The sequence below is a fragment of the Phoenix dactylifera genome, chromosome 15 (assembly GCF_051530095.1).
Source record: "Phoenix dactylifera cultivar Ajwa chromosome 15, Ajwa_hap1_PhDact_Kaust_v1.1, whole genome shotgun sequence".
Taxonomy (NCBI): Eukaryota; Viridiplantae; Streptophyta; class Magnoliopsida; order Arecales; family Arecaceae; genus Phoenix; species Phoenix dactylifera.
The window spans coordinates 13,037,395-13,049,851 of record NC_143204.1 but is presented as its reverse complement, the minus strand read 5'-3'; the positions used below and the strand labels follow the sequence as shown (position 1 = coordinate 13,049,851).

General features: G+C 38.1%; 1 protein-coding gene across 4 annotated transcripts; it reads right to left on the bottom strand.

Moving 5' to 3' along the window:
• Positions 1–760: 760 nt before the first annotated feature.
• LOC103721607 (cyclin-D1-1-like) lies at positions 761–3,045 on the bottom strand. Of its 4 annotated transcripts, none has more exons than XM_008811874.6 (5): positions 2,442–3,045; positions 2,263–2,349; positions 1,820–2,132; positions 1,562–1,695; positions 761–1,247 (listed from the first exon to the last, which is right to left on the bottom strand). In XM_008811874.6, exons 1-5 carry the CDS (start codon positions 2,703–2,705, stop codon positions 990–992), a joined length of 1,056 nt encoding a protein of 351 aa, XP_008810096.4. In that variant the 5' UTR covers positions 2,706–3,045; the 3' UTR covers positions 761–989. The 4 variants fall into 4 exon arrangements, with proteins under 4 accessions (XP_008810096.4, XP_088567967.2, XP_008810097.4 ...); XM_088711841.2 differs by having other exon boundaries at positions 761–1,241; positions 1,820–2,123; positions 2,442–2,982; XM_008811875.6 differs by having other exon boundaries at positions 761–1,241; positions 2,442–2,843.
• Positions 3,046–12,457: the final 9,412 nt, after the last annotated feature.

Genomic DNA, 12,457 nt, shown 5'->3' with positions numbered 1-12,457 from the left:
CTGCAAGCTATAATGACTTCACCGCAACATCAGCTCACTCAAGCTTAGAGATCAGGAGCCGTCCGTCAGCGGGTTAATCGAAGAGCCGCTCACGATCGGACGGGCGACGTAGGCGAGTGAGGCCCCGGTAGGCGTGACCGTTCTCGCGAACGGAGTGCATACCCGACGGGTCCTTCCGGCGAGGGATCGGACGGACGACATGCGATTGTTAGTGCCGACGTCCACCGGAACCATCAAGGGACCACCGGGACCCGATCGGAGGAAATTAAAGCTCCTTGCGCGGGAACGTTAATACCACGCCATTATTAGGATCGACAACCGGCAGATTGGAAGAAACGAGGGGAGAGTGGCGCGAAGCAGGGTGTGAGAATATCGATACCGGGGGGACAATAAAAGTTGGAGCATCGCGAGCCCCCCTTCCCGACGCCGCGGCAAAGCGCCGGAGCGGCAGCGGGACCCACGACACTTTTCTGCCACGGAACGCGTGTCATAACCTCATTGGCTCAAGTTTAAAGCCCATCATCGTCCTTGCAGTACTACCGGGAATAAGGAAACAAAAAAATTCACCCCACAATGCCCGTTTTACCCCTATAGCCTTTTTAAATAAAAACGAGAGAGCCGTCTGCGCTGCTCCGGGAGGGGGGCATCTTGGGAACCCAAAATTTACACCGGGCTTCAAAAACTAATCCGCAAAATTAAGCTATCACAAGATTGGAATATTTTGGGAATAATTAGTGCATGATGAGACCTTGACAACCGATTAATCAACGAGATTGTTCTTAATCTCTCGTCAAAGAATTATTATTAAATAGAGATGGGAACAAAAAGAGCAGCACAAGTCTCTGGCTGTGAGGCCCTAAGCTAGTCTTGCATCCAAAATCTATTCTATATTATATTATAAAAAGAACTACTAGTTTTTCCTCTCTCAACTTATAATAAAGCTTCAGAAAAGAGGGGGGCGGGATTCTAATCCCAGTTTCAGAAGATTTTTACCCATCATTGCCTGTATCTATACTCTCTATACAACGGCCCTCGCCCAGGCGGCGGCGCTTGGGGGGCGGCTCGGGGACGGGCGCGGCGGAAGATTTCTGGGTGTCGCAGCTCCCGCACGCCGCGGCGTCCAGCACGCCGACCGGGCTCTGCGGCGTCGGCGGCTCGCGCCCCGGCTTCGCCCGCCCAGCCGAAGGGCACGTGTCTATCAGGTACTCCTCCATTAGCTGGCGACACCCGCGTACCGTTTCCTGAACCTCGAAAAAAAAAGATAAAAAAACAAAAATATTACAATATTTTAGCGTCCATTCACCAAGGAAAATTTTACGGTCGGAATTGACTGGCGAAAAGTTGAAAGAAAAAACGCACCCAGCCTTTGGGGTCCGGTCACCGACCGTTAAAGTTACCACTCTTCCACCTAAATGTAGTCAAGCCTTTTCCTTTTTTTCTATATATTTTTGCTTTAGACATAATACAAATCTGGAAAATTCTCCTCCTACGGTCCGCAAAGAAATGGGGTATTCTTACCGGAGGGTGACCGGAATCCGACACTGGGATTAGAGGAAATTACCTTTCTCACCCACTCGTCGAAGCGGCTCGATGAATCGCCGTCGTCTCGGGCAGGGAAGTCGGCGATCTCGTCCGCGGCGCAGAGGACGGCAGCGGCGGCGATGGCTGACGGCCGGTAAGCCAAGAAATCCACCACTGCCATTAATTAAAAACAATCATTTTAATACCCCAAAGACGACAATCAAGCCACATTTTAGTAGCTAAAAGATGGATAAAAATGAAGTTTTTTTTTTTGGTAATAGAAGGTTTTCGTTAATACCACGGTGGGTGCTGAGAATGAGATCGGCGGCGCGGGAGAGGAGGGCGGCCGAGTCTGCGGAGGAGGGGAGGAGGGCGGCGGCGAGGTGGGGAAGGAAGTCGAAGGGGGTGACGGATCGCATCCGCCAGCGGAGGGCGGCCATGAGTAGGAGCTCCATCCGCCGGACGGTGCGGGGCTCGAACACGAAGCGCGGGTCCAGGACCTGGAGATCCAGCAGCAGCGGCACGTGCGTCTCCTCCATCTTCGCCGCCACCGACACGCACGCCACCGAAAGCAGCTGCATCGGCCACCCGCTCCTCTGGTCCTGCGTCGCCTTCCATATTTACCCCAAAATCAAACATAGTAAAAAATAAAAAAAAACCAAAGAAATCACACCATCACGACGCGACGACGGTAGATTTTGATGACAGTAAAAAAAATAAAAAATAAATCACATCGCATACCGGTAGGCTATGCGAGGAGAGAAATCGGTCGAGGTAGTTAACGGAAAGGTACGCCGTCACCGGCCGGAAGCGGTAGAACTCGTTCACCTGATCACATTGTTATTAAAAAAATAACTGGATTAAGAACGGAATAAAGAAAAAGGGAAGAAAAAAAGGTGGGCATTTGGAGAATGGAAGACCTTGAGGATCCAGTTGATGGCGTCCTGACGGGCAGTGGAGTCGAGGGAGCGGGCGTGGAAGCGGGAGAGGTAGTCGGGCTGGGGCATGTGGCCGAGCTCGGCGGCGAGAAGGGCGGCTACGGGGCGTTCCCCGGGGGAGACAGGAAGGGTCCACTCCTCGTCGACGGCGGCGACGCCGTCGTCGTCCCACGAGGCCACATCGTCGGCGTCCTCGGCGCAGAACAGATTAGAGGACGCGGTGAGAAGCTCCGGGGTGAGCACCATCGGAAAGGGGAGAAGGAGGAGGAGGGAGAGAAAGGAAAACGGGGGATGAAGGAAACGGGGAGGTCAGGGGGATGGCATTCGCGTTTCCCGGGCTGGGGAAACGGTGGAGGAGACGGAGGCGGGTGGTCCGGGGGGAGGCGGAGCAGCCGGCGGCGGCGATGGGTTTGGGCATGGAAGAAAGGAAGGAGGAGAGAGAAAGGTCCCCTCTCTCTCTCTCTCTCACTCTCACTCACTGTAGCGCGCTCGCTAGCTCACTTTCTCTGGAGCAGTGCTGGCTGGCTTTTGACGGCCGGTTTCGGATGGGAAAATATATTGCGTGGACCGAAGGGGGGGAAGAGACGTTTCTCTTGCGGTATTTATATAATCCTTATATTTTGTGTTGTTATTTAGATTTTTTTCTATTTTAAGGTAAAAATTGTAAAATGACCTTTTTGCCCGTTGCGTTTTAATTGAGGATTTGGAGCTGTTGATCTGTTAGCTCGGTTCAGTAGTTTTAATGACTGTGGCAGATAATCCCAGCCGATCATTTCTGTAGCGGTGCGCCAAGATAAGTGTGCAACGGATGAGTCCACAAGATATGAAATTTTGATTTGATAGCTGGAAAGAAAAAGAATATTATGGAGTAATGTGATTTGTTTGTTAGTGTTTTTAGTAGTTAGGGTATAGCAAAACCATAGTTGTCATCCAAGAACCATGACAATCTTTTTTTAATGCTCATAATAGGTGAATGCAAAGAGACATCAGGAGCCATGATGCAAATCAACAGCTAAATGCTCAATTCAATAACCATAAAGCAAAACATTTGATGCCTATAGTGTGAGAATTTATGCGGGCGTTTATTTACCAGTTATTCACCGGATAAATTTTGGGTATATATATATAGAATCAAAGAACCTAAATAATATTTTCTAACTAGTCCTTTTAGATGAAGTTCTCGGTTCTTGGTAAAACCAAACTCGATATCTAGTTGATAGGTGAAGAGGGCAATTGGAGTTGCGAAATCTGATAGTTGAAATAAAAAAAAATGCAGATTTGGAGCTAAGCATCACTTGATGCACCATGTTCAGCTATGAATAGGGAAATTAATTAGGTAAATTGCCTCATTGATACTTGGCAATGAGGAAAGTCTTATACTTAAAATTCCATGGATGGTACATATGCTACAAATCAATTCTAAGATTTCTCAATAGGGTGTGGCTATAGAAACCAAGTTACGAATCCAACCCATGCCAACTGATTCTAGTCCCCTTTTCATCCTTGGCCGAGTGTGCGAAGACCATGTAATCCCAGTATATGGCTGATATGGAAGCTCCTCCACTCAGATCACTTTTAGCATTACTAATTTATAAATTACATGATAAATTTTAATATATCTAAATAGGTACATTAATCATCATTATTTTCTTGGGTCTAATATTAATAATCATTGTTGAATAAACAAAATTAACTAAACTCCCAAAGTGATTTATTAAATACAGGCTCATTATTTAAACATTCGTGTGTAGATCTTTTTCTTAAATATATTAAAAATGTAACGCCTACACCCGAACTAACTCTCATGTTAATTCCCAATACATGCAATGTAAATCCAATTGTCGCCCAAGTGATCAAGAACATAAGTTAGGAGATCTCATCGGATCCTCTTTGACCCTAATATCGTTCACTGATAAGGATATGGTGATGCATAATAGGTCTGGCTTTGATATCATCATCAATTCAAAAGTTTAAATTATTAGGAAGGGGACCGATCCAAGCTGATAAATCCACATAGCAACTATTTTATGAGTCAGTGTCCGACTATGACAGGGTACCTCTATGAGAAATTATTTTGTAGGGCTATTTTCATGTGTTCTTTTAACAAAACCTCACCAAGGAGCATTAAGGGCAGGAGGAGCAGCTGTAATGATACGGAGAGGCGAGTATATGACATTGTAAGGAGACCGGACAGAGCTGAGGCTGGAGGTGGTATCAATGGGTGAGGTTGTGAACCGTTGGATGTCGGCAGTGGATTGACCGGAAGACTGTTCCTAGAATCGCTCCTGTCTCCGTCAATGGAGTACTCATTTATTTGGTTTGCTCGCCTATTAATGGAGTGGGTTGGGAGCTAAAATTATGTGCAGCCATGGTTAGCTGGGCGTTTGACCGCAGGCCTGCATATCTTTGCGTATGTGCAGCCATCAGCATAGCTGTTACCAATTCGTAATTGACAGTTGTTGTGCATAGTTTATTTGGAAGAAGAGTGGATTTCATGCCAGGATAGTAATTTGCTATTTAAAATTTAAATTTGGCATAAACGAATTTGAATTATAAATAAGTCGGCCATTTCAACCTATTTATTAAATAAATTAAATTTAAATTTAAATTTTTGACTTATTTAATCTATTTTGACTCATTTAATAATTAGATCGAGTCATCTATTTAAAACCTATTTAATTTGTTTAAAATCCGCTTAATCTATTTCTTATCTATTCTATCCGACCTGCTGTTTAACCTATTTAAATCCATTTAATCCATTAAAAATCAGTCTAACCTATCTAATAAATAGATTATATGAGTCGGATCGGATTATTTATTTAATAAATAGCTCGGTTTGAGATTTGAAATTTTGATCCGTTTAATAAATAGGTTGGATTTAAGTTGATAAATTTTTAATCCGATCTGCATCTAGCCTAATTTATATTTGATCCGATCTAACCGGACTGCCACTCCTAATTTCATGGATAGCTATAATATTGTATTAACCCAAATTATTACGAGAGAATCCACATATATATATATATATATATATATATCTTTTATTTAATATTTTACTCACATTTTTCTTTTGGAGACAAAATATGCTGACATGGTGATAGAAAAAAAAAAAAAAAATTAAAGACATGCGCACCCTATACTTAGAGGCTAGTGTTCTGCTAGCAATTAATGGGTATTTCATGGATGATAAGGTGAACTAGAGAAATACTGTCACGAGAGTAAATTAAACAAATATTGACCCACAAATGCAAGCTGGAAGAGAGCATGTGGTCGACAAAGCATATAGGCAAGTTTCACCTATGCATCTGTACCATCATATGCTAGTACTATTCACCTATCATGTACTAGGGTTGGCATTTCATTTTTTTTTTCTTTCCATAAGCTTATCCTCCAATATATTGATCCAATTTGGTTCCACCTAGATCAAGCTAGATCTATATCCAACTTTCCCTTTTCTTTTTTGAAAAAAGATAAAGATATGAACTTAATTTCCTCATCCATGAAGCATCTGTGTTTGCTCCAAAATCTTAAGAATGGAATATGCCATGAGTACAGGTGCATGAGTGTGAAGAAAAGCATGCGAATCATTTGCATACGATAAAACTAATGAAGGAAATATGTACACAATCTTGTGATTCTTTCTCAGTAAACAACAAGCACATGGATGATGCCGTGGGCTTAAGGCATAATTGTTTGACTGTAGTTTTGTCGATTTGTTGATTACATAATTATTGAACACAGTGACAGTTTTATGAGGTTAAAAAGCCATAAACGGATAATAGGGAAAGACCTTTTAACAATTCGTCAACTTTACTTCTTATCAATGTTGATTGTCTATTTTTTGGAATAGAATGCATGTATTCTATGTTAAGAATATTTCCTGAAGATTGGAGTTCTATCCTGCTTCCGATATTGAGGATTAGGAGGATTTTTCCTCGAGGGTGGAAGCAGGGCCGGCACAACATTTACGCGACTGAGGCAGGGGCCTTAGAAGGCCCATCGCAAGAAAAGCCTCAAAGATAAAACAGAAAAGAAAAATGCCCCCTCTAGTGAGTTCGCTTTAGGCCGGCCCACTGCAGGAAATACCGCAAAGACAAAACGGAAAGAAAAAAAAGGCCGCTATTAGTAAGTTCGTCTTAAGCCCCTAAATGCAATGAACTACTTATGGGTGGAAATTCAATCCATTCCTAGAATTTGGTGTGGGAGTACGACCTAGTCTAAAATTGCAATCTTTTTGTAGTTTCTTGAATTTATTCATTTTTCAATCTAAGACAATTCTTTCATACTTTAATCAAAATTTAGGAAGTTCTCCTAATCGAGGTACTAAACCTACATCATTCACTAATTCTACCAACCTAAATACAAGTTCAACAAAATCACATTTATCGACTAAAATTTGGATGCCATGTGAAAACACCTTGCCACCCTTATTAGTGGTGCAAGGCACAACTTAGACTTGATCTATATTGGATGCATGGATGTGACTTATCTATGCACTTTGCTTCAATATAAAATGAGTTGGTAATAATGTTCCATGGTTATCTTAAGGTTTGGTTTATCTCACCAAGGTTAGTTTTACTTGATTTCCATCACTCATACATGCAGCTTGATCTTTTACTAGAATTATCCCCAGGCCCTGCGTTTTTCTGAAAAAATAAACAAAGGTTGGACAGTCGAATGATGGCATGACCCATTTCACTTACTAATATAAGAGATCAGAGTCATTGGACCAAGCCCAAACAGTGAGCCCAATTGCACTGGGGTTGGATTTCATGCTTTTCGGTGCAGCCTATAAACGCCTCTATTGCAATAATATATTGTACTTTAAATTCATCAATCTATGCTTTTGCTTGCAATAACTTAATCTTTATATTGGCACGTACCAAAACTGCATCCCTGCTTGAAATAATTTACACTAGCAGTGTAAGTAGGGTTACTTTTTAGTATCTAATATTGTTGGTGTTGCTGCTGCCCATGTTCTTATCATTATTACCAGTATTTTTATCATTATCGCTAGTGTTTTTATCACTGTCATTCATGTTATCATTATTATTAGTATTACTAATAGTAGAGTTAACCTTATCTAATTCTAGGTTGAAATAGTTTCAATGGGTAGGTTGTGGGTTGACAATTTGACCATGGGTCCATTGCAAGTCAACTGTTCAAGAGGCTAAAGACCTTGAGATATAAAATTATGATCCTCTTTGGAGAACCAGACTTCATCTAAAATTTGGCTCTCTTATTGAAGATTTCTAGCCCACGTTTCCTTGTGATCTAATATTTGGCCCACTATCTGAATTCCCTGGCCTTCATTTCCTTCTTCGTCTCAAATTGTATTAACTTGATTTCCTCTTATATTAAATCCTTAAATCTTTTCTTCCTCTTTATACCAAACATTCATGACTCCCATACATCCTTGTCCTTGATGGATGGCTAGCTAGCAATGAATCAGGACATCTTAGCAGCTAGTTGTTTGCAGAACGTTTGGGGAGTTCATAGTCACAAAATCTTGGAGCATCTGAGGCCTCTCCAGACCATCTTTCACTCAATATATGGAGCAGTGTCGTTGAGTGGATATCAATATTGAAGGAAAGGGAAATAGCAACATCGATGCAATCCTTGCAATGCCACCAGCTTCTGCCATGTTTTGCTGTTACATCTCCCTGATCTTCTGATTTACGAGAATCATTTGACCCACTAAGACCACCATGGCTACTTTGGGTGGGTTTGGGAGCTAGATTCACTATATCCAACTAAGTCTTGCTTGTGAATCAAAACTTTCAAAAGTCATAATGTTGTAATCTAAGGGTAATTATACAGAGTGAGAGGAGATAAAGTTGATGAAAGAGTTGAGATCTAGTTCTATGATGATTCCAACTAGAAGAGAAATCCAATCCTTATTCTGAAAGAATCAGCCTTAATAATATCAAAAAATAGATTCCTCATACCATAGTTTTGCACATGTTATGTGAGAGAAGGTAAAAAGAATTTTACTTTGTTTTCCTCCTAATTCTTCTTTTAACTAAAAGAGCAATTCAATTCAGTAATGAGGACTCAAACCTTGATATTATAAATAGAGGATCCGTAAGCAATTTTATTTAACAGAACCCCAATTTCATTTTTTTTATTTTTTATTATTTTATTTATGAGATATTCGAGTTGAGTGGGTATTAGAGACAGGAGTCCTAACTTTATGGAGCCCTAGTTCATGGTCTAGACCTAAGCAATACAAGTAGGTAGGAATAAAACTTTCAATCTTTTACCATGAAAGATGAGAATGTGAAGATTCTTCTCAGTCAAATTGAAGGAGAAGATTGCATAAAGCTTGTATTTCGATGATACATCCGCTTCCTACACTTGCATCTCTTATTGCAAACTATTTCTAACATCTAGAGATGACAACCAAAGAAAAACAAGACCAACACCATGAACTCAAAATCTATCACTTTGGCATTTCAAAGTTGAAGCACAAATCAAGATACCTGTGTGTGATGCAGATCTAGAAAGATCATTAGAAACTTATTTCACTATTTATGAATATATGAGTATCGAGAAAGTTAACCATTGTTTGCCTAAAGTTTTTCAGCCATGCTTTTACTTGGTGAGTTCTTATATAAGGGTCAATAATATTTCTAATTTGATATAGAAAAATTCAAGAGTTCGATTAAGCAGTAATTCCATCCTATTGCTCAGCTATGCAGTCCAAAAAAGGGGGGAGGGGGGGAATCAGATTTTTAAAAACTTATCTGATAATGCAGCAGAAAAGTTCTTGATAGAAGAATATAAACTTTAGCCGCAAACTAATAAGTAAATAAGCTGAAGATAAAAGTAAACAGATCAAGCAATGGAAATACATAAGATTTATTATGGTTCAGTGCCAACCCTACTCCTACGTCCACTCTCCAATACTTTCTTCTTGAAAATTTTACTATAATCTTTTTCAGATTACAATCCGATTGTTTTGAACAGGATCATAATCAACCCAGTTGATTTTCTTAGGAAATCAACCAAAATCTACACCGACTATTTTACTCGTTATTACAATCAACCTAGTCGATTTTTCAGGACAATCGATCGCAACCTAGCTATTTTATGGGTACAACCAAATCTTACAAACCAACTGATTTTCACGGTGCCAGCCACACCAAAAACTCCACATGAGTTTTTTTAATCTTGTGCACTAAACAAGGATAGAAAAATACATACATAATAATGTTTACAAAGGTTGGATAGATGCCATTGAAGCTTAAGTTAGATTGCTTTGAAAGTTGAGATCTTGGTGAGTAAAATTCAGTTCGTTCTCTTTTTTCCTTTCTTACTCGCTCTTGATCTTGTGATATAATTCAATGATTGGCAGTTAAAGCTCTCTCTCTGTGGATGTTTGGAAGCTTAATCTGAAGTGGGAGGAGGCTTTGAATGGTCACTTCTTAAATTGATTCTCAAACTGAAGCTCAAGAAGTAGTGTTTACTTGTATTCCTTTTTCTTTACCTCATTTACTCAATCTTCTTAATCCATCTACTTCTTCAATTCAATTTGGAAACATTTATAGCTTAAAAAATTATTGGAGAGCCATTTTTAGCTGTTGGAGAGGAGAAACTAGCCATTGCGAGTGAGTATGGTCGTTTTATTTATGTAGAAAAACTAGCTATTATTGTTGTCAGGCGCAAACGCGTTGACTCGAATTTTTCAGGAGTCGACTCATGATCTTAGGGGTTGACTCATGAAACAATTGTTTTTGACTACTTTCTATTTTCGACCTGTGGTTTTTTGGTGTCGACTTTTGGAGATTTGGGGTCGAATCCTCCACTACAAAAGCTTCTAAAACACTTCAAATATTTCTCCAACTTTAAGATTTGTTCTTCTAAGCCTCTTCTGGCTTCTATAACCTTTCAAACTTACTAACCTTCCTATAAAATAAATTGACTACTTCACAAAATTATTAGTATTATACTCAAATATTTTGTACTTATCAAAATCAATTCATTGAGTCAACACATCGAATTGATCATGAGGCAGTTCAGTGGATCAAGTGGTAATATCTCTAGCAGAAGTTGATCAGTTTGTCAGTTTGACTCAGAATTTTTTATATATTTCATAATAGTTTTATATATGTTAGTGGTTGTTAATTAACTAAAAGTGCATTGTAAATAATTTATTAGTATTGGGAGGTGTATAATATTGTTTACCTACTTTCTTAAAAAGTTATCTTTAATGCTTATTGGTTATTACAGGGATAATAAATTTAACGAAACTTGATTATATATTAAATTTTTATATAAAATTTTTGATGGATTAAATATGTTATATCCAACTTGATTTTGTTCGATACATTTAATGAACAAGTTATATAAGTTAAGATAGTTTAACAATAAAATGAAAATAGTTCTTGATACAAAATTTGCTATCAATATTGTACGCAATGCACCATAATCAAGTAATGGTCCATGATGTAATTATTGAAAATTTGTATGAAAGTTGATTAACCAAGAATTTGGATCACTATTCCAATCTGATTTATAGTAAAAATTTATGAAAAATATAAAAATTGCTTATAAAAAATATATAATATAAAGTATTAAAAATATTCTTTATTAGATACCATTACTTTTTAATTATAGTATGAGTAAGAAGATTCGTGAATTATCTACTTTAAAAGGACTTTAGAAAAAATATATATGACTATATAAATATGTTGAAATTATTGAACTCTTAAATATTTTCAATGAAAAGTTTTTAAAATATTATAAAGAATAAAATGAAGTATTTGTTTTTTATTTTCTTTCAAAAAGAAGAGGATTGAATTTTTGAAAAATAAATAATTATTAAAATTAAAATACCATAATATATTTGAAATAAGTATGTTTTATAATATGAAGAAAAGAGGATTGATTTTTTTAAATAATTAATTATTAAAATTAAAATACCATAATATATTTAAAATAAGTATATTTTATAATATGAACGAGTTTTGAATAAGTATAATAAACCATAATTTAATGCTAGAAGTTAAAATTATCATAGTGGCTAAGTAGTAAGCAACAATCCAAGAAATCTTAAGTTGGATTTTCTGTGTAGATGTTTAATTAAAATTGCTAATCTGATCGGATAACAAATACCGAAATGAATCCGGTATTTGCTGCAGATTTGACCGCTATGGTAGAGCTTTTTCTATTGTAGTAGTCCCGTCGGAGTTGGACTTTTCAAGGTCCGAGTTTGAAGGAGAGACTACTTCTGGGCTTTTCTTATCTGGATCAACTAGGAAATTAGAGTCCCATTAAAATTGGCCTCCTGCTTGGCTATGTGTCGGCCCATGATAGATAAATCAAATTTAGGCCACATTAGCATTTAATATTTAGTTTGCAGTATGGCAACTATAGTTAGAGAGCAAAATTGTGGATAGTGTATTGATTTAGATATTGTTCACACATAAAATAAACATGGACATCAACCAACTGTATTAAATGATAAATCTAATATCATAAATGACTTAATTGATCACTTGATACTTGGAAGGCTCATGGTTGGCCACTTGCCACTGGATACTCATAAAAGAAGCCATTAGATAATTATTGTTAGAATTAACTATATAAAAGGAGTTATTAAGGCAACACAAAGTCATGGATGTTTGACTCTTAATACAAAACATGTTTGATATCAACATCGACGTGGATAAGACTTCTAAGCCTCTCCAATATACTCTTTTATTTTCTCTCTCTTCAGAGTGTACGTATGCTAAATTGACCTACTCTAAAATTTATCTTTTTGCTCAAAATTATTCTATCTTGGTATTTTCTCAATCATCTTGAATCATTTTACTTCCTTATAATAGACGAATCCTATAATATATCCCCTCATTATTATATGAATGATTATCACTATATTACTCGCATTTTTTGTTATAAGAAAAATTGTTTTTATGATGCATTGTACAAAGAGAAAATATAAAGATATGTCATGGTTGTAATCAAAAGAACCAGCAACTCAGTTGTGCCACATG